We start from the raw sequence: 18,151 nt of genomic DNA, 5'->3' as shown, positions 1-18,151 counted from the left end.
TCACGAACTTTGCACATTCTCCTCTTGCCTGGGTTTCCTCCCACAGTTCAAAGATTTGCAGGCTAGGTGGATTAACCATGGCAAATACAGGGTTACAGAGATAGGGTGGGTGGCTGGGTCTAGTTGGGATGCTCTTCAGAGCGTCGGTGTGGACTCAGTGGGCCAAATGGTCTCTTCCCACACTGTAGGGATTCTATGGGTGATTCTTGAGTGTACTTACAGCTCAGGGACTGCAGTAGTTTAGGAGGGCAGCTCACCATTGAGGACAAAGGTTTGACCTCACCAGTGGTACTCATATCTCACGAACACGTAAAAACCAAACATGCAGCTGTCTCGGAGCATGGGCTGCAGCAACATAAACAAAAGAACCAGTAGAGCGAGAGAGGTTTTATTGAGTTAACACATTTCCCTATCTGAAGTAGAAGGTACACTGATCATAGATATTTATGGTACAGTCAAATTCATCTCTTCATACCAATTACGAATTCTATATAACTAGTCATACGGGTTACTACAGACGTCAAACTTCTCCATGATTTAATTTTTCTTGCCATACCACCACTTGTCCACTGCAATGAAAGAGAAAGACAGTATTACAATAGAGCACGATTCAGGACATTCCACGTTAATACAACCACCACGTTTCAACATCATTGGATTAAATTTAGAGTCATCACAGCATGGAAAAAGCACCTTTGCCCCATCGAGTCTATGCTGGCTTTCTGTAGAGCAGTCAGTGCCATTTTCTGCACCATATTTCCACAGTACTGCATGCTTAGAGAAGGCTACATGGATGGAGGGGTCGGGGGTTGTTGGAGGAGCGTGTAGGAAGGATGGAGAAGCGTGTATGAAGGATGCAGGAGTGCATGCCCAAGAACAAGAGAATACAAGTAGGTGTAGACCTTTGGTCTCCTAAAAGTCAATCTTCCTAACAAGACGATGGCTGATCTTTCACCTCAGCAATCCAACCTAAATTACCATGATCTCCTGGATCCTGAAATCTGATCCAGGTTGAATTTGAATGGACATAACATGGAGCAACCACAACTCTGTGGGTCAAGAATTCCAAAGATTTATAACCGCTTAAAGTAGTTTCTCGTGTCAGTGCTAAATAGTCAGGCCTTAAAATCTCTGGCATCTACTTCTGGGCTCAAGGAGAATCAAATTCTTCAGTGTTTATTCTCGTCAAACTCTCCAAAAATACGTAACTGAATGAGCTCAGCTCTCATTCTCTCAATTAGTGTCAATATGTCATTCTACTCATTCTCTCCTCACAGGGCCTCATCCCCAGAATCAAATCTAGTGAACTTTTGTTGCACCAAATCTAAGGAAGTACATCTTAAGAGTTCTGAAGAAGGGTCACTGAACTTGAAATGTTAACTGTTTCTTTCTCCACAGATGCTGCCAGACCTGCTGACTTTCTCCAGCAATTTTTGTTCTTGTTTCTGAAGTACACGGTTGATTGAATTATTTACCGTCACATGGACCGAAATACAGTGAAAAGCTTTGTTTACAAGCGGTAACAGGAAGATCATAGTAAGCAAAGGATGTATAGATCAAAAAGACTTGGACAGAGTCATACAGGTTACATTGCACAGGGTATGCGCTAGGCAAGATCAATGTCAGCAAGATCAGTGTTACTTGAGGCTAGAGTCCATTCATCAGTCTGATAATAGCCTGGAAGAAGCTGTTCCTGAACCTGCTTGTGCGTGTTCAGGCTTCTGTACTTTCTGCCTAATGAAAGAGGTTGTAGGAGATCATTACCATTTTTGATAACGTTGGAAGCCTTTCCGTGGCAGCGAACCGTGTAAATGGAGTCCATGGATGGAAGGTTGGTTTTCATAATGGTCGGGGCGGTGCACAGCACCTTCTGTAGTTTCTTAAGGTCCTGGGCACAGTAGTTGCCCTACCAGGTCATTATACACCCAGACAGTATCCTTTCAATGGTGTATCTGTAGAAGTTGGTGAGGGACCTTATGGAAACGCCAAATTTCCTGAGCCGCCTGACGAAGAGGAGGCGTTTTGGTGCCTTCTTGACTGTTGCATCCATGTGTGAAGTCCAGGACAGGTGGTCGGTTATCATCACTCTGAGGAACTTGATGCTCTTCACCCTCTCAACCTCAGTTCTGTTGATGAAGATAGGGGCGTGTTACTTCTCCTTTCTTTCTGAAATCGATGATCAGTTCTTTAGTTTTGTTGAATGAGAGACAGATTGTTTTCATTGCACCACATCACCAAGCCCTCTATCCCCCTTCTGTAGTTAGACGCATCATTGTTAGATATCCATCCCACTACGGTGGTGTCATCAGAGAACTCGTAGATGGCGCTCGTTCGGAATTTGGCCACACGGTCATAAGTGCAAGGGGAGTACAGTAGGGGGCTGAGGACACATCCTTACGGGGCTCCAGTGTTGAGTGTTATTGTGGAGGAGGTGCAGTTATCTTTCCTCACTGATTGTGGCCTATGGGTCAGAAATCCAAGGATCCAGTTTCAGAGGGTGGATCCGACAGCAAGGTCATGCAGTTTTAAGATCAGCCTGGAGGGGATAAGGTGGAGCTGTAATCAACAAGTTGGTGTCTTTGATGTCCAAATGTTCCAGGGATGACTGCAGGGCTAGGGATGTGGCGTCCGCAGTGGACCTGCTATGTTGGTAGGCAAACTGTGGGGATCAAGGCAGGCTAGGAGACTGGAGATGATGGGGGCTATGACCAGCCTCTCGAAACACCTCATTATTATGGAAGTCAGAGCCAATGGGCGGTAGTCATTAAGGCACACTACATGTGCTTTTTTTAGGTACAGGGATGATGATGGTCCTCTTGAAGCAGGTGGGGACTTTGATTTGTAGGAGGGAGAGGTTGAAGAAGTCGGTGAATACCTCAGCCAGTTGGTCCACACAGGATCCGAGTGCTTGGCCAGGGACATCGTCCGGGCCCGTCGCTTTCACTTGGGTTGACTCACAGGAAGACTGATCTGACATCTGAAGCGGTGACGGAGAGAATGCGTTTGGCCGGGGTTGTTGGGGCAGGCATCGCCACACCGCTGGCATTCTGCTCAAACCGAGCGTAGGAAGCATTGAGCAGGTCAGGGAGGAATGTATCTCTGTCTGCTATCTTTCTCTGCTTCATTCTGTATCCTGTAATGTTGTTTAGGCCTTCCCATAGGCAGCAGGAGTCTGTTCGGTAGGTTTGGGCCTCTAACTTGGTCCGGTACTGCCTCTTGGCATCCCTGATGGCTCTGCGGAGGTCATATCTGGATTTCCTGTGTTGGCCCGGGTCACCAGACTTGAATGCTGCACGTCTGATCTTCAGTAGGGTGTGGACTTCCTAGTTCATCCAAGGTTAATGGCTGAGGAACACTTGAATTGATTTCTTTGGCATGCAGTCCTCGACACATTTGCTAATGAAGTCCATGACTGTGGAGATATGTTCATCTAGGTTTTCCGCTGAACACTTGAACATGGTCCACTCTGGGGCGGTGACGGCCTAGTGGTATTATCGCTGGACTGTTAATCCAGAGACCCAGATAACATTCTGGGGACTTGGGTTTGAAATTCCTCCAGAATGTTTTCTGGCAGATGGTGGAATTTGAATTCAAGAAAATATCTGGAATTTAAGAATCGAACGATGACCATGAATCCATTGTCAACTGTTGGAAAAACCCATCAGGTTCACTAATGTCCTTTAGGGAAGGAAACTGCTATCCTTACCTGGTCTGGCCTACATGTGACTCCAGACCCACAGCCATGTGGTTGACTCTCAACTGCCCTCTGGGCAATTAGGGTTGGATAATAAATGCCGTCTAGCCAGTGACGCCCTCATCCTGTTAATGAATTTTAAAAAAATCTCTGATTCCAAGCAGTCCCGGAGACTGCCTTCCGCTGCCTCGGACCAGCACTGTACTTCTTTGCATGAAGGATTCTCCCGTTTCAGCTTTTGCTTGTAAGCTGGGAGGTGGAACAGTGCTGTGGCCTGATTTTCGGAAGCGTGAACGGGGGATGGAGCGGTAGGTGTCTTTGGTTGTGTAGCAGTGATCCAGGGTGTTCGGTCCTCTAGTGGGGCAGGAGATGTGTTGGTGGTACTCTGGCAGCACTCTCTTGAGTTCTGAGGAAGGGTCACTGGACCCGAAACGTTAATTCTGTTTTTTCCTTCACAGACGCTGCCAGACTTGCTGAGCTTTTCCAGCAACTTTGTTGTTATCCCTCTTGAGGTTGGCTTGGTTGAAGTTGCTGACCACGATGAATAAGGCCTTGGGGAATTTCATCTCCAGTGTGTTTGTGGCGATGTAAATTTCATCCAGGGCATTCTTCACATCTGCATGGGGTGGTATGTAGACTGCTGTCAGGGTGGCAGAGGTGAACTCTCACAGTAGGCAGTAGGGGCGACATTTTACGGCAAGGTATTCTAGGTCCGGGAGCAGTGGCTCGCCAGGGTCGCTATATCCGAGCACCAGGTGGTATTGATCAGGAAGCATACCCCACCACCCTTCACCTTACCTACGTGGTGTATGGAGAACCTATCAGCTTGTAGTGCACAGTCGGAATTGGCCAAGTCTCCGCGAAGCAGAGCACACAACAGTGTCTCAGTTACCTCTGGTAGGGGTAAGTCTGGATCTAAATGCATCCATTTTATTTTCAATACTTTGGACACTTGCTACAAGTATGCTGGGGAGGGGCGTCTTGAAAGCACGTAGTTTCAACCTCACCTCCAGACCAGCACATTTCCCTGTTTCCTTGGGTTCAAAGATCAGAAATGCAGCGGTGACCAGCAATGTCCTGGACAAATGCTGCAAGCCTTCCTCACACTTGCATTTCGACCCCTTTGCAAAAGAAGGTCAATGCAACATTTGACTTCCGAATAGCTTTCTGTATTTGTCACTTATCAACATTTAGAAATTTGCCTTTTAAAATCATATTTATCTGTCATCCCCACCAAAATGAATTACCTCATATTTCCTCACATTATATCCCATATATCACTTCACTGCCCGCACACTCTTTTCCACCTAAACATGTACACATTTCAGAGATGTTTAAGAGTAATAATTGGGTAATTATACTAGGGGATTTCAACTTTCCCAACATAAATTGGGATAGTCATAGTGTTAAGGGTTTGAAGGGGATGGATTTCTTGAAATGTATCCAGGGCAATTTTTTGTATCAATACATAGAAGGCCCAACAAGGGAAAGCACAGTGCTGGATCTGGTTCTGAGGAAAGAAGCTAGACAAGTGTTTGAGGTGACAGTAGGAGAACATTTAGGCAATAGCAACCACAACAAGTACGGTACAAATTTGTTCTGGACAAGGAAAAGGATGGCTTGCAAAAGATGACTTTGGACTGGGGAAGGCAGATTTTATTAAAATAAAGCAGAATCTGGCCTGGCCACAGTTGACTGGGAACAGCTCGTTTGTGGGCAAGTCTACAGTGGAGCATTGGAGGGCATTCAAAGAGGAGCTGGGGAGAATACAGGTCCAACATGCACACTTTAGAGGCAAATGTAGGACCAATAAGTTCAGAGTACTCTGGATGTCTAGGATAATTCAGGACTGGATGATGAAGAGTAGGGCTTTTAGCAAGTCCAAAGGGAGCAATTCAGCTGCAGCCCTGGACGAATATGGGAAGTACAGGAGGGAACTTAAGAAAGCAATTAAAAGAGTAAAAAGGGGAGATGAAAAAGGACATGCCAACAGAATTAGGGAGAATCCTTAGATATTTTATAAATACACTAAAGGGGAAGAGGTTGACAAGGGAAAGAGTAAGCCCATTAGGGACCAAGGGGGCAACTTGTGTGTAAAGTCGCAAGATATTGGAACAGTTTTGAATAAATACTTCTCTTCAGCCTTCACTTTGGAAAAGAGAACACAGGTATGGAATTCAGGAAAAGGGACTGTGAGGAACAGTTTGACATTGGAAATGGCGAGGTACTGGGGGCTCTGTTGGGTTTAAAAACAGAGAAATCCCTAGCTTGAATGAACTGCATCCCTGGTTGCTGTGGGAGGCGAGGCAGGAAACTGCAGAGGCTCTAAAACAAATTTCTAATTTCTCTCTGGTCATGGGGGAAAAGGTCAGAGGACTGGAGGAGGGCAAAAGTGGTTCCACTTTTCAAGAAGGGTGATAGAGATGAACCAGGAAATTACAAACCAGTGAGTCTCAGGTCAGTAGCGGGGAAACTATTGGAGAAAATTCTGGAGGAGCGAATAGAAAGGCATGGGTTAATTAGGGATAGTCAACATGGCTTTGTCAGAGGGAGGCATGCCTAAAAAATTTGTTGGAATTGTTTGAAAATGAGATCAAGTGTATGGATGAGGGAAGTTCAGTTGATGTAGTTTATATGGATTTTAGCAAAGCTTTGGACAAGGTCCTACATGGGAGACTGATTGAGGGAAGTTTGGCGAGATGGGCCAGAAACTGGTTTAGTAATAGGACACAAAGGGTAGCGATAGCAAACTGTTTGAGTGACTGGAGGCTGGTGTCCAGCGGTGTACCTCAAGGATCAGTACTGGGACCCTTACTGTTTGTTATACACATAAATGATACAGATAAAAATGTGAGGTAATGGTAAGCAAATTTGTAGACAACACCAAGATTGGTAGAGTTGCTAATAGCGAAGACAAGGTTGTGGGTTACAGGAAGATTAGATGGGTTGGTCAGGTGGGCAGACGGTATTTGACCTGATAAGTGCAAGGTGATGCACTATGGAAGAAGAAACAAGACGAGGGAGTATTTAATGAATGGCAGGACACTGGGTAGCTTAGAAGAGGTAATTATTCTTTATTCTCTAATTATTCCGGTAATTAATCACAGATCCCTGAAGTCAGCAGACGATGTGAATAGGATGGTTAAGGTGGCATTTGCGACTCTTATTTTCATCAGTTGTGGCAGAGTATAAGAGCAAGGAGATAATGTTGGAGTTGTACAGAGCATTGGTCAGGCCACAGCTGGAGTATTGTGCGCAGTTCTGGGCATCTCACTACAGGAAGGATGTGACAGCACTAGAGGGGGTACAGAGAAGATTCACTAGGATGTTGCCTGGGATGGAGAAATTGAGCTACAAGGAGAGACTGGATAGACTTGGACTGTTTTCTTTAGAGCAGAGAAGACTGAGGGAGGACATGATTGTGGTGTATAAGATTATGAAGGGTATGGATAGGGTGAATAGAGGCATCAATCACAAAGGGCACAGTTTTAGGGCAAGGGGCAGGAGATTCAGAAGGGATTTGAGGAAAAAATTTTTTTCACTCAGCAGGTGGTGGGAATCTGGAATTATTATCTGGAAACGTATTAGCAGCAAATCTGGGTACATTATAGCTAGTCCCTCCCTTAGTCATTAGGTAGACTGTAAATAGTTGAGACCCTAAAACTGATCCGAGTGCACCACATATATCCTGAATGTGAAAACGATCCATTTACTCCTACTCCTTTCTTCATTAACCAATCTGCTATCCACCCTAACATATTAATCCATCTTAATTAGACCCATCTTCTGCAATGATCTGTATTGTAGCACCCTGAGGCATTTTGAACATTCAAATATATCACTGACTTTTTCATATCTATCTACCCCACTACATCCTCAAAGTTTGCCAACTTATCAATATTTTTATTGAACATTATGTTAACTTTGTCTAATCATTTTATAAATGCCATTACGCCCAACTTCCTTAATAATGGGTTCCAGTATTTTCCCTTTGGAAAATTTCAAATTCTAGCCTCTGGTTCCAAACAGTTCCTCTACACCAACTCCTAGAGAATTTGATGATCATATCTTGCGCAGAGACATGGGAAAGTGAGCAGTGATGGGAGGGACAAAGTGAGAGATTGAATTCAAGAGGAGCAGAGAGAGGAGAAAGTGTGGAATTTGTGAATCTGAGACTGGCAAAGAGACACATTTGCCCTGTCCCAAAGTGAACATAGCCTGTCTATAACCTGCACAGCTGGACAAAGACTAACAGCCAGGATGAGTTCCAGAAAGTGATTCATCAGATAAGAGGAAGAGTGTCTTGGGAAAATTCCCCTTCAGTAGTCAGTTCGGAAGAGACACAAGGGTCTGGGATGTTATAGAAATCTATTGGCCCAGAAAGAGTGATATTTCCAATGGGGAAAAGGTGTTTTCACAGGTCCAAGGCACACCTGATGTACAAGTGAGGTGGTTATTCTCAACTCAATTCAAGAACTAAGGCTGCATAGTGGTAAATAATGGAAAGTAGAGCAACAGGTGCTGACCAGCTCAGTACCTCTGCAGCAGATTCCATTATAAACAGTAGAATTTGCTAAGAACTGTGTAATAACATGCAACCTTTTGAGGTATAAATACAACTTAATAAATGTCTTACCATCCACTGGTTCTGAATCACCTGCTCCATATGCTGGTACCTGGAAAAACAGTGTTTAGAAATGTCTAATGCAAGTCATAGAATGACCAAAGGAGGCCATTTGATCCATCACGCTTGTTCTGACACTTTGATAGCGCTGTCTAATGAGTCTCATTATCCAATTCCTACCCCATAGACAGTAAGAAATAAGAGTAGGCCATTCGGCCCCTTTAGCCTGCACCGCCATAGGATCACTGCTGATTTGACATTCCTCATGTCCATTTGCCTGCCTTTTCCCTTTGATTGCCTTACTGATCAAGAATCTCTCTCAGCCTTAAGTCTCAGTCCAAAGACTGTAAACCCTCAGAAGAAATTCCTCCTCATCTCAGTTTTAAATTTCCCTTTATTCTGAGACAATGTCCTCTGGTCCTAAACACTTTCATGCGGGGAAACATCCACTCAACACTTACCGTCAAGCGCCTGAAGAACTCTATACGTCTCAATGAGATCACCTCTTATTCTCCTAAACTGCATGGAGTAGAATCCCAAACTATTTTGCCTTTGCTCATAAGACAATCCCTCCAATCCAGGTATCATTGTGGTGAACTCTGAACTGACCATATGTTTCTTCCTTAAACACATTGACATTTTTCCTACACAAGTTCAAGGGCAAGTAAAGGTGGCAAGACTGGTCATAATCCTCAATTCTTTCTTGGAAATAGCAGTATTGCCAGAGGACTGCAGAATTTAAAAATGGTACAACTTTGTTTAAAAAATAATTAGCCCAGCAGCTACAAATCAGACAGTTTATCAGTGATGGCAAAGCTTTAAAAAATTATAATTAGTGACAAAATCAACCGTCACTTGGGCAAATCCTGACTAATTAACAAAATCCAGCACAAGTTTAAGGTTTAATCATGTCTAACTGACTTGGCTAGACCTTTTTTTTGTGTTTATAGAGGGTGAACAAGGGTAATGCTGTTGATGTGGTACGCAAGGAATACAAAATCACTTTCATCTCCACTTATTAGACAATCCCACCATTCCAGGTATGAATCTAGTGAACCTCTATTGCACTCTCTCAATGAGAGGTATATCCTCCCATAGACAAAGAAATCAAAACTACACAATATTCTGGGGAGGTCTCTCCAAGGTCCTACACAACTACAGCAAGACATCTTTCCTCTTGTACTTGATCCCCTTTAAAATAATAGTCAACATACTGTTTAGCCCTCTAATTGCTTGCTGCACCTGTTTTAGTGCATCTCATTCTCAGAGACAGTTGGAGTGGACAATAAATTGCTAATGACGTTTACATTCCAAAAACAGACAAAAGGTTAATTTTTTAGGTCAATTATCTTAATCAAAACCAGTTTTAAGTAAGTATGAAGGCAAACGTGAAAGAAGAGTAGGCAAGGTCAGATAGAGGTGGATGGCAGGACAGATTAAATGATACCCAGACACCACTGAAGGATAAAAATTGTCCATGAGCTCTCCAAATTGTTTATTTGAATCTAGGACCATCTGGCTCAGAGCCGTGAGCGAAAGCACCAGACAGCTTCCTGCAGCTCTTCAACATTACAAATTGGTCTTCAAACAAGGAAATACTGGAAAGAGCACAGCAATGGCTGACTGCATGAAACAAGACATGCTTTAGTCCTACAGACTTGAAACAGGGGAGGCAACAGCCTAGTAGTATTATCACTAGACTGTTAATCCGGAAACCCAGACAACGTTCTGGGGACCTGGGTTCAAATCCTGCCATGGCAGATGATGGAATTTGAATTCAATAAATATCTGGAATTAAAGTCTAATGATGATTGTTGGAAAAACCCATCTGGTTCACTAATGTCCTTTAGGGACAGAAACTGCTATTCTTACCTGGTCTGGCCTACATGTGATTCCACGCCCACAGAAATGTGGTTGACTCTTAACTGCCTTCTGGGCAATTAGGGATGGGCTATAAATGCTGCTTAGCCAGCAACACCCTCATCCCATAAATGAATAAAGATATATTACAAACTGCAAAAGCCACAGTAATCAGACAAATGATTAGGCTACTTACTGCATCCACAAAAGCTTTAGCGTCTGTTTCAGAGCATCGGAATGGACTATCAGGCACCGTCGTGTTTGTGCTGAAGAGAGGGGCAAAATCTCATATCAGTAAAACTCAGGTCTGAAATGATCAAGGGTCAAAACAATAGTATGGATTAGAGAGGGGGTTTAGAAATTCATGCATCAATAGGAAAACATATTGCCTCTGGCCTATTCCTTAATTCACCCATGAATTCAAACTTAAATAATACTGGAAATGTGATGAGCACAATCTGAACGTGAACTGTTCCCCTCTCTACAATTGCTGGCTGACTGCAGACTATTCCGGCGCTGTTTCCTCATTTAACTCTACACACTTCCTCCAAACAAAAAAGGTACTGTCATGGTGTCCCATGAGTTCTAACTATCTGCCTTTCTGTGGGATATGAGGAACAATCTTTTCCAGTCGCACTCACACCTCCTCCCTCATCTTTGTGATGACTATTACCAGCGCCGCTTCCTGCCTGCATCCTGCACTGTAAAATTTCATCAGCTTTGCTTAAAACATTGACCCTTCCCTCCCCTTCAATTGGTTCTTCCCTTACTGTTTCCTGTACATGGTGTCTTCCCATGTAAATGCTGTTGTCCTTTACAGCCCCACTAGACCCATCTTTTGATTCTTTAAATTGTCCCAACTATTTTCTTTGAATTCCAGTATCACTGGCAAGCTCAACATTTGCTGCCATTTAATCTTTTAATCATTTTAATTTGCTGCCATCCTTCCAGATGCATTTTCCCCCCCCTCTGTTCCCTGCTTGCCAAGCCTCTGAATCATAGAATCCCAATAGTGTGGAAACAGGCCCTTCGGCCCAACAAGTCCACACCGACCCTCAGAGCATCCCACCCAGACCCATTCCCCTATAACCCACCTAATCTACACACCCCTGAACACTACGGGCAATTCAGCATGGCCAATCCAACTAGCCTGCACATCTTTGGACTGTGGAAGGAAGCCAGAGCACCTGGAGGAAACCCACACAGATGCATGGAGAACGTGCAAACTCCACACAAACAGTCGCCCGAGGGTGGAATCGAACCAGGGTCCGTGGTGCTGTGAGGCAGCCGTGCTAACCACTGAGCCACCATGCTGCCCGTTCGTCAATGAGCATGACATCTGCCAGGTTTCATTTGCATGTCTTCAGGTGACTCAGCAGGCCTACCCTGGTGCGATAGGTTTTTGGACAGACATTGCCTAGCCAGGGTTTTGCCCTTCTGTCCCACAGTTGTCTGCTGTTTTGGCTCTTCCCCAGAGCTTAGTTTATGCAGTTTCTGACTAGTTTATAGATTGTTGGATAAGGTGCCATCACAGTACATGGTTTGCAGCAAGTGCCTCTCAAGCACTGATGTCAGTTATCCTCTTTTTAAAGAGACCTTTGGAATGCCTGAGGTCATTTCCTGTTCTCCTTGTGACTGGCACTGTTGAACATTTGGCATGCAGCTGCAGTACCTAGAGTAGTGGAGCTTATTTTGCATGTTCATAGTTGTGATGTTGGAGGAATCAGCTTTGGTGAGGATGCTGGCCTGTTTTAGAATTATAGAATCCCTGTATTGTGGAAGCAGGCCATTTGGCCCACCGACCTTCTAAATAGCATTCCACCCAGACTCAACCCCCTACCCTATTCTTGTAACCTTGCATTTCCCATGGCTTATCCACCTAGCTTGCACATCCTGGGACACCACAGGTAATTTAGCATGGCCAATCTACCTAACCTGCATATTTTTGGACAGAGAGGAAATTGGATCACCTGGAGAAAACCTGTGCAGACACAGGAAGAATGCGCAAACTCCACACAGACAGATGCACCAGGGTGGAACTGAACCCAGGTCCCTGGCTCCGTGAGGTGATCAAAGTCAGAAGACACACAACACCAGTTTTAATCATTGAGCCACCCCACATGACTGAGTATCCTGTGGAGGCACTGCTTGTGGAAATTCTCCAGCACCAGGAACTGCCTATGGTAGGTGACCCGACAGTCACTGACATACAGAAGGGAACGTTGTAGATGTAATCCTCTGTCCTCTTTTGGATATCCTTGTTGTCAAACACCCATTTGCAAAATCTTCAAACAGTATGCTGACACAACTAATTCCATGCTGAATCTCATCTTTGTTGCTGACCTTTAAGAAACATAGCTGCGAGATACAGGAAGTGTTCAATGACTTCTACAGTATCCTACAATAATAACAGCTGGAAGTGTTTCTCTAGGGTGGGCTGTAGGCTGCTTTTGGTCTCGCTAGCATTGAGGAATGTTTATAAGCGGAGTAAGAGAAGTTAAGGATAGTGTGAAAGTTGCAGCTGGGGCCAACTTGCACAGTAGTCAGCATATTATAAGTGGCAGACATGTTAGATGACACCTGACTCTTGCCTCTCAGCCTGTTAAAGGTTCACATCAAGTTGAAGCTCAGCCACAAACCATTCTAGAAGTTGTCAGGGGCATATTCCATTACCAGCCTGAGGTAGACAGTGAAGTGAGATGATGCAGTCACACAGCCTTTTTTGACTCTCAATTGCACAGAAAAGGGGGTTAGTACTCAGATAGAACTCATTAAATCTTGAACCTTCTCTCAGCTTTGGTGAATGGTCACCAGCCGGAAACATTAACTCTTTCTCTCTCTACAGATCCTGCCTGGCTTGAGTATTTCCAGCATTTTTGCTTTTTACTTTAGACTTCCTGTATAGCAGTACACTGCTTTGATAGTGAGGCAAAAACTGGCTGAACCTTCACTCAAGATGTTATCTTAACAGAAATTGCTGGAAAATCTCAGCAGGTCTGGCAGCATCTGTGCAGAGAAATCAGAGTTAATGTTCTCTCTGATATCTCTCCACAGATCCTGCCAGACCTGCTGAGCTTATCCAGCAATTTGTTTTTCTGAATTCCAGCATCCACAGTTCTTTCGGTTTTAATCACAGAGAAGTGGTTGGGGAGAGGACCAGGACAGATTATTGAGGCTCTCTGGAAGCAATAGTGTGGAGATAGGAAGAGAAAAGGTAGGAAGAGAAATCAGCTGTAGAAAAACTCTGTGACTAGATATGTAAGTATGGATTGAGAACGCAGTTCCCCCGAGGTGGACAATGGTTTGTCAAAAGTATAAAGGTCAAGCATGTTTAGTGAATTAAAGGCATAGTACTCAGGTAAATCTACACTTCTCCTAACTCTCCTCAGGTACTTCTCTCACACCTCACCCAACATCCATCCACTGTCTTTCCTAATCTCTATTCCACATCAATTCTAATCAACATGGACTATCTGCTTATTGAGATTATTTTTTCATTAAATTCTAAAGTAACACATCTTGGAGATGATTCAGGATGAGTTAAATAAATGCTAGTGATTCTATCTTTGTGCTTCAGTTTTATTCTTCACAAACTGACCACTCTGCAAGTCTCACACCTACCAGTCAATTCCTCCTACCGACGGCTTGTTCATTACCAGAGTTTTCCAAAATTCGTGCGTGCTTTTGATCACCTGGGTGGCAAAATCCTGAAAGCAACAAACCTCTTGTTATTACTTATATCAAGCTACTGCAACTTCAACTAAATACTGAAGTTTACAGGGAATCAAAGGGGAGGCAATGGCCTCGTGATATTATTGCTAAACTTTAATCTAGAGACCCGGGAATGTTATGGGAAGCAGTTTCGAATCCCTCCACATCAGATGGTGGAAGTTGAATTCAATAAATTAAGAATCTAATGATGAGTATGAAACCCCCACTGCCAATTGTTGGAAAAAACCCATCTGGTTCTCTAATGTCCTTTAAGGGAGGGAAATCTGCCATACACATGACTCCTGACTCTCAGTAATGTGACAGACTCTCAATGGCCTTCTGAAATAGCCTTGCAAGTCACTCTGTTGTTTCAACCGCTAGAAAGCTTCAAAGAAATGAAACCAGACGGACCACCTGGCATCAGCCTTGGCACCAGAATTCCCTCCCTAATGATAACATGGGCCAGCACACAGACTACAGCAGTTCATGGTGGGAGCTCACTATCACCATCTCCAGGGCAAGAGAATGGGCTTCACAGATCAGGGCGTCAAAGACTGAGCAGTTTGAAATTAAACACAAGAAAGCAGGGGCATTAATCCTCAGCAACACAAATTATCCACTATAAGATGATTAAACTCAGCACCAGACTGCCAGCTGCAAACAGCTTTTTACAACATTAGTTAGGACTGAAGATAGAAACAAGTAGCATAATCCACTGCATTTGTCATCAACAACTGTCAACAAGCTGTCATCAGGCAGCAGCTTTCCATTATTCTCAAAACATACAAGGGGGAGGGGAAGGGGAGGCATGGTCCAGGATTGGGAGAGGAAAGGAGCTCCAGACTCTGCCGCCAACCCTCTCAAAAACAGCCCCATCCCTGCCCCACTCCCCCAAACCGCCCTCTTCCCTTCTCTCCCGCAAAATAGCCCCCCACCCCCCTTACCCCTCCACCCACCAAACAGCAGCCCCCTTCCAAACAGACCCTCACCCTGCCCAGATGGCACCCTTCCCCTCTCTGCCACACACAACACCCGCCCCCACGGTACCCTCTTCCCCCCACACACAACCCCCAACCCCTCTTCCCCACACAGACCTGCCCCCACACAGCCCACGCCCCACCTTGAATTCCTCCTATCCCACCACATCTCTCTTAAAATACTTCAGCAAATCACTGCTGCCCTTCTTTGGGAAACACTGTACTCATTCAGTACTCAATGAAGAAGAGCTTTTACAGGCTTAATACTATTTGCCAAAATACCTTGTCCTTGAATTCACCGTTGAATGCAAACTGGTTTTCAGGTTTTCCATCAGGCACCTTATATCGTCTAAACCAATCGACTGTGGCCTCCAGATAACCTGGTTTCAGCCGCCTCACATCATCAATATCTAAGCATAAGAGGACACAAAGCTTGCTTAGTCTAAGTTGGTGGATTTTCTGACCTTACATTGCTCCACATTTAAAAATGTCAAGTATCTAACAGTCAAAGTAGATAGTTTTACATCTCCTTGCAAAGAAAAATTGTCCACTACTTGTATTAATGATCTAGACTGAGGTGTTAGTTGACTAATCTGTAAATTATACCAAGAGGTGTGTGAAAATCCTGAGTTGAAAGGAGGCAGATCTACTATCCCTTGAGGTAGACTAATAACTGGCAAATTAAACTCAAAAACAAAACATTATGCATGTGAGCAGGACAAATACTAATCATAAACACTGTTCAGAATCTACAGAAAGAAAGCTGTTACTTCATCAGTCTATAAAGGCTTATGAGCAAAGTCATGAATGGACAGTAAAGCTAATATAGCACATTTAGAGGGTGACTGACAACAAATTAAAGCATATTTTGTTCTAGTATGTAGGTCTCACTTGGAGGCTGGTATTATAGCTATAAAACTAAAACTTTGTTCCCCCATCACCAGCAAATTCAGATGGCACACAGAACTGAAAAGGCAAAGCAAGGTAAGTAGCCAAGTTCGGAATGGATAGGTGGGAATGACCACGCGACTGAGAAGGAGGCGGCAAGTACTAAGGGTGGAGGTGAAAATCAGAAGTTGAAGTCTTTCCAATGTAAGAAGATGGAATACATTTGTTCAAAATGACAAAAGTTGAGGGAAACCTGTAGGATCTACTGGTGTTCATAAGAATGAGTCCAAAAAGGAAACTCAGAAGGAAAAGTCCACAGATCAGGTTGTAACTTTAACTACAACTGAGACACCAGAGGTAAATACTGCAGTGACGGCAGAAGTAGCACATGGGTGAAGGATATGAAGGGTTTTTAATCTGAAAGGAAGATAACCCCTTTCTCTACAAAAGCAGCATCAGAACAGCATTAAGAGATACAGGGACTATTTAAACTCTCTTGACGGATAAGGATTTATTTTGTTCTCTCCAGAGACTTAAACAAACAAAAGTGTTGGTAATTGGAACAGGGAGAGCATACCCTGGTTCCACTGTCCAAGGTCCAACCGAAGTGTGATTTGTTTGACCTAGCGACAGTTGGTGTAGTTAAGAATTTCTCAATTTGCTTGACAACATCAAATGGGATACAGCAATGTCAGATGATACCATTTGGGTTAAAGAATGCCCGATACATTCCAGAGATTTATAAATCAAGTTGTACATGGAGATTGTAACAATGTAGTTTACTCAAACACTGTTGCAGTATATAGTGACACATGTGGAAAGCGTGTAACAGAATTAAAAAAAACCCATTTAAGTAATTACAGTTTAAGTAATAAATCTAGCCAAAAGTGAATTTGAAAAAGCAAACGTTGGGACATATCATGGCTCCAGGACAAGTGTTATTGAGGACAGGGAAAGTGAAGACTCTTAATACAACTTCCTATTCCTAAAACTAAACAAGAAATGATGAAGTTTTTACGAATATGTGGATTTTACCAGAAATTTGGGCATAGTACAATTGCTGTACCTTTAACATATTTGGTAAAGAAACAAGCAAAAATGGAATGATTAGCAGACTGCCAAACAGCCTTTGGGAAGATAAACACAATTGTAACAACTGAACGACAGTTGGCCATCCCTGTTTTTTTTTTTTTAAGATCTCTTAAAATGGCAATGGATGCTTGTGACTTGGAGAAGGTGCAGTCTTGTTACAAGAGGAGGAGTCAGGAATAGAGAAGCCAGTGGAGCATTTCCCTAAAAAACTAAACCAGTATCAGAAGTAGTATTCTACAGCAAGAGACTTTGGGATTGCTGTTGGCTCTTCCACACATTGAAGTCTATATCTGATACAGTAAGCCAAAACAAAAAACAAATTTACACTGATCATAATCCTCTGACATTCACAACAAAGTTTAAAACTCAATGAGAAAGTATTCAGATAAGACTCTTGTTGCAGCCATTTAATGTAAAAGATTATTTATAATCCTGGGAAAAATAATGTAATTGCAGATGGATTGTCCGGTGTTAATAAATTACAGGTTTATGAAATGCTAAGATCATATAGGTTATATAAAGGGGTGGGGTGATAGAGATAAGAGAAGGAATAAATAGGTTTAAGTACCGTATTTTGTTGTTTGTGCATCCCATATTTTGTAATGAAACACACTTGAGATGGCATTTTGTCTTCTTAAGGACAGAGAAACGCAAAGGCTATATCCTTTTAAAATTGTGGACCAAACCAAGAGAAGAATGGTTTTAAAACCAATGACGGCTGTATGGTTTGAAAGCAAGTAATGTCATATTCATTGTAAACATTGTTTTCACAGATGTGAATTATAGCAGTGATTGTAGATGAATTGCAACCAAAGGGTTGTGTACGAATAATGTTTTGGTGGTCAACAGGTAGCAGATCACAACAACCTGGGCTGTGAACAAGATAAAGAGAAACCTTTGAACCGGCATCAGCCAAGGAGCTCTGTTCTGTGCAGAAATAGCCACATTAAACTGTTTTATCTTTCAGTCAGCAGTGCTGCAAGCTGCAATTTTTAACTGATAAGTCAGGGACGTTTAATCAGTGAACTGGCCACCCTGTGGTTCTTGAAAACCAGTGGCAGCATCTGGAAAAAGACTGAGAAGCAGCATTCTGATCAGCATAAGACATCTCAACAGGTTCTGTGGACAATGACCATTCAACTACTTCCCCAGTTTTCCTTCCGTGTATAACCCTTGTATGTACACGCATGTGTAGAGACACAGGGGATTAGAGTTTTAATTAGTAGACTTATATGCTGACAGTGCATAACTGTTTTCCTGCAGCTAAAATCTAATTACTTGTAATAAATAGAACAGAAGCTTGGC

General features: G+C 43.3%; 1 protein-coding gene across 1 annotated transcript in view; it reads right to left on the bottom strand.

Moving 5' to 3' along the window:
* Nucleotides 1-372: 372 nt before the first annotated feature.
* Nucleotides 373-18,151, bottom strand: part of LOC109920808 (inorganic pyrophosphatase-like) — a 32,764-nt gene continuing 14,985 nt past the window's right edge. Inside the window, exons 7-11 of the mRNA XM_020520875.2 lie at nt 15,149-15,276; nt 13,800-13,885; nt 10,375-10,444; nt 8,331-8,370; nt 373-569 (exon numbers count right to left, since the gene is read on the bottom strand). Of these exons, the coding sequence (XP_020376464.2) occupies nt 538-569; nt 8,331-8,370; nt 10,375-10,444; nt 13,800-13,885; nt 15,149-15,276 (356 nt within the window). The 3' untranslated portion in view covers nt 373-537. The remainder of the gene's footprint in view (nt 570-8,330; nt 8,371-10,374; nt 10,445-13,799; nt 13,886-15,148; nt 15,277-18,151) is intronic.

This window comes from Rhincodon typus, chromosome 20 (assembly GCF_021869965.1).
Source record: "Rhincodon typus isolate 14 chromosome 20, sRhiTyp1.1, whole genome shotgun sequence".
Lineage (NCBI taxonomy): Eukaryota > Metazoa > Chordata > Chondrichthyes > Orectolobiformes > Rhincodontidae > Rhincodon > Rhincodon typus.
The sequence above is the reverse complement of the archived record's forward strand: the minus strand, read 5'-3'. Positions and strand labels throughout refer to the sequence as shown.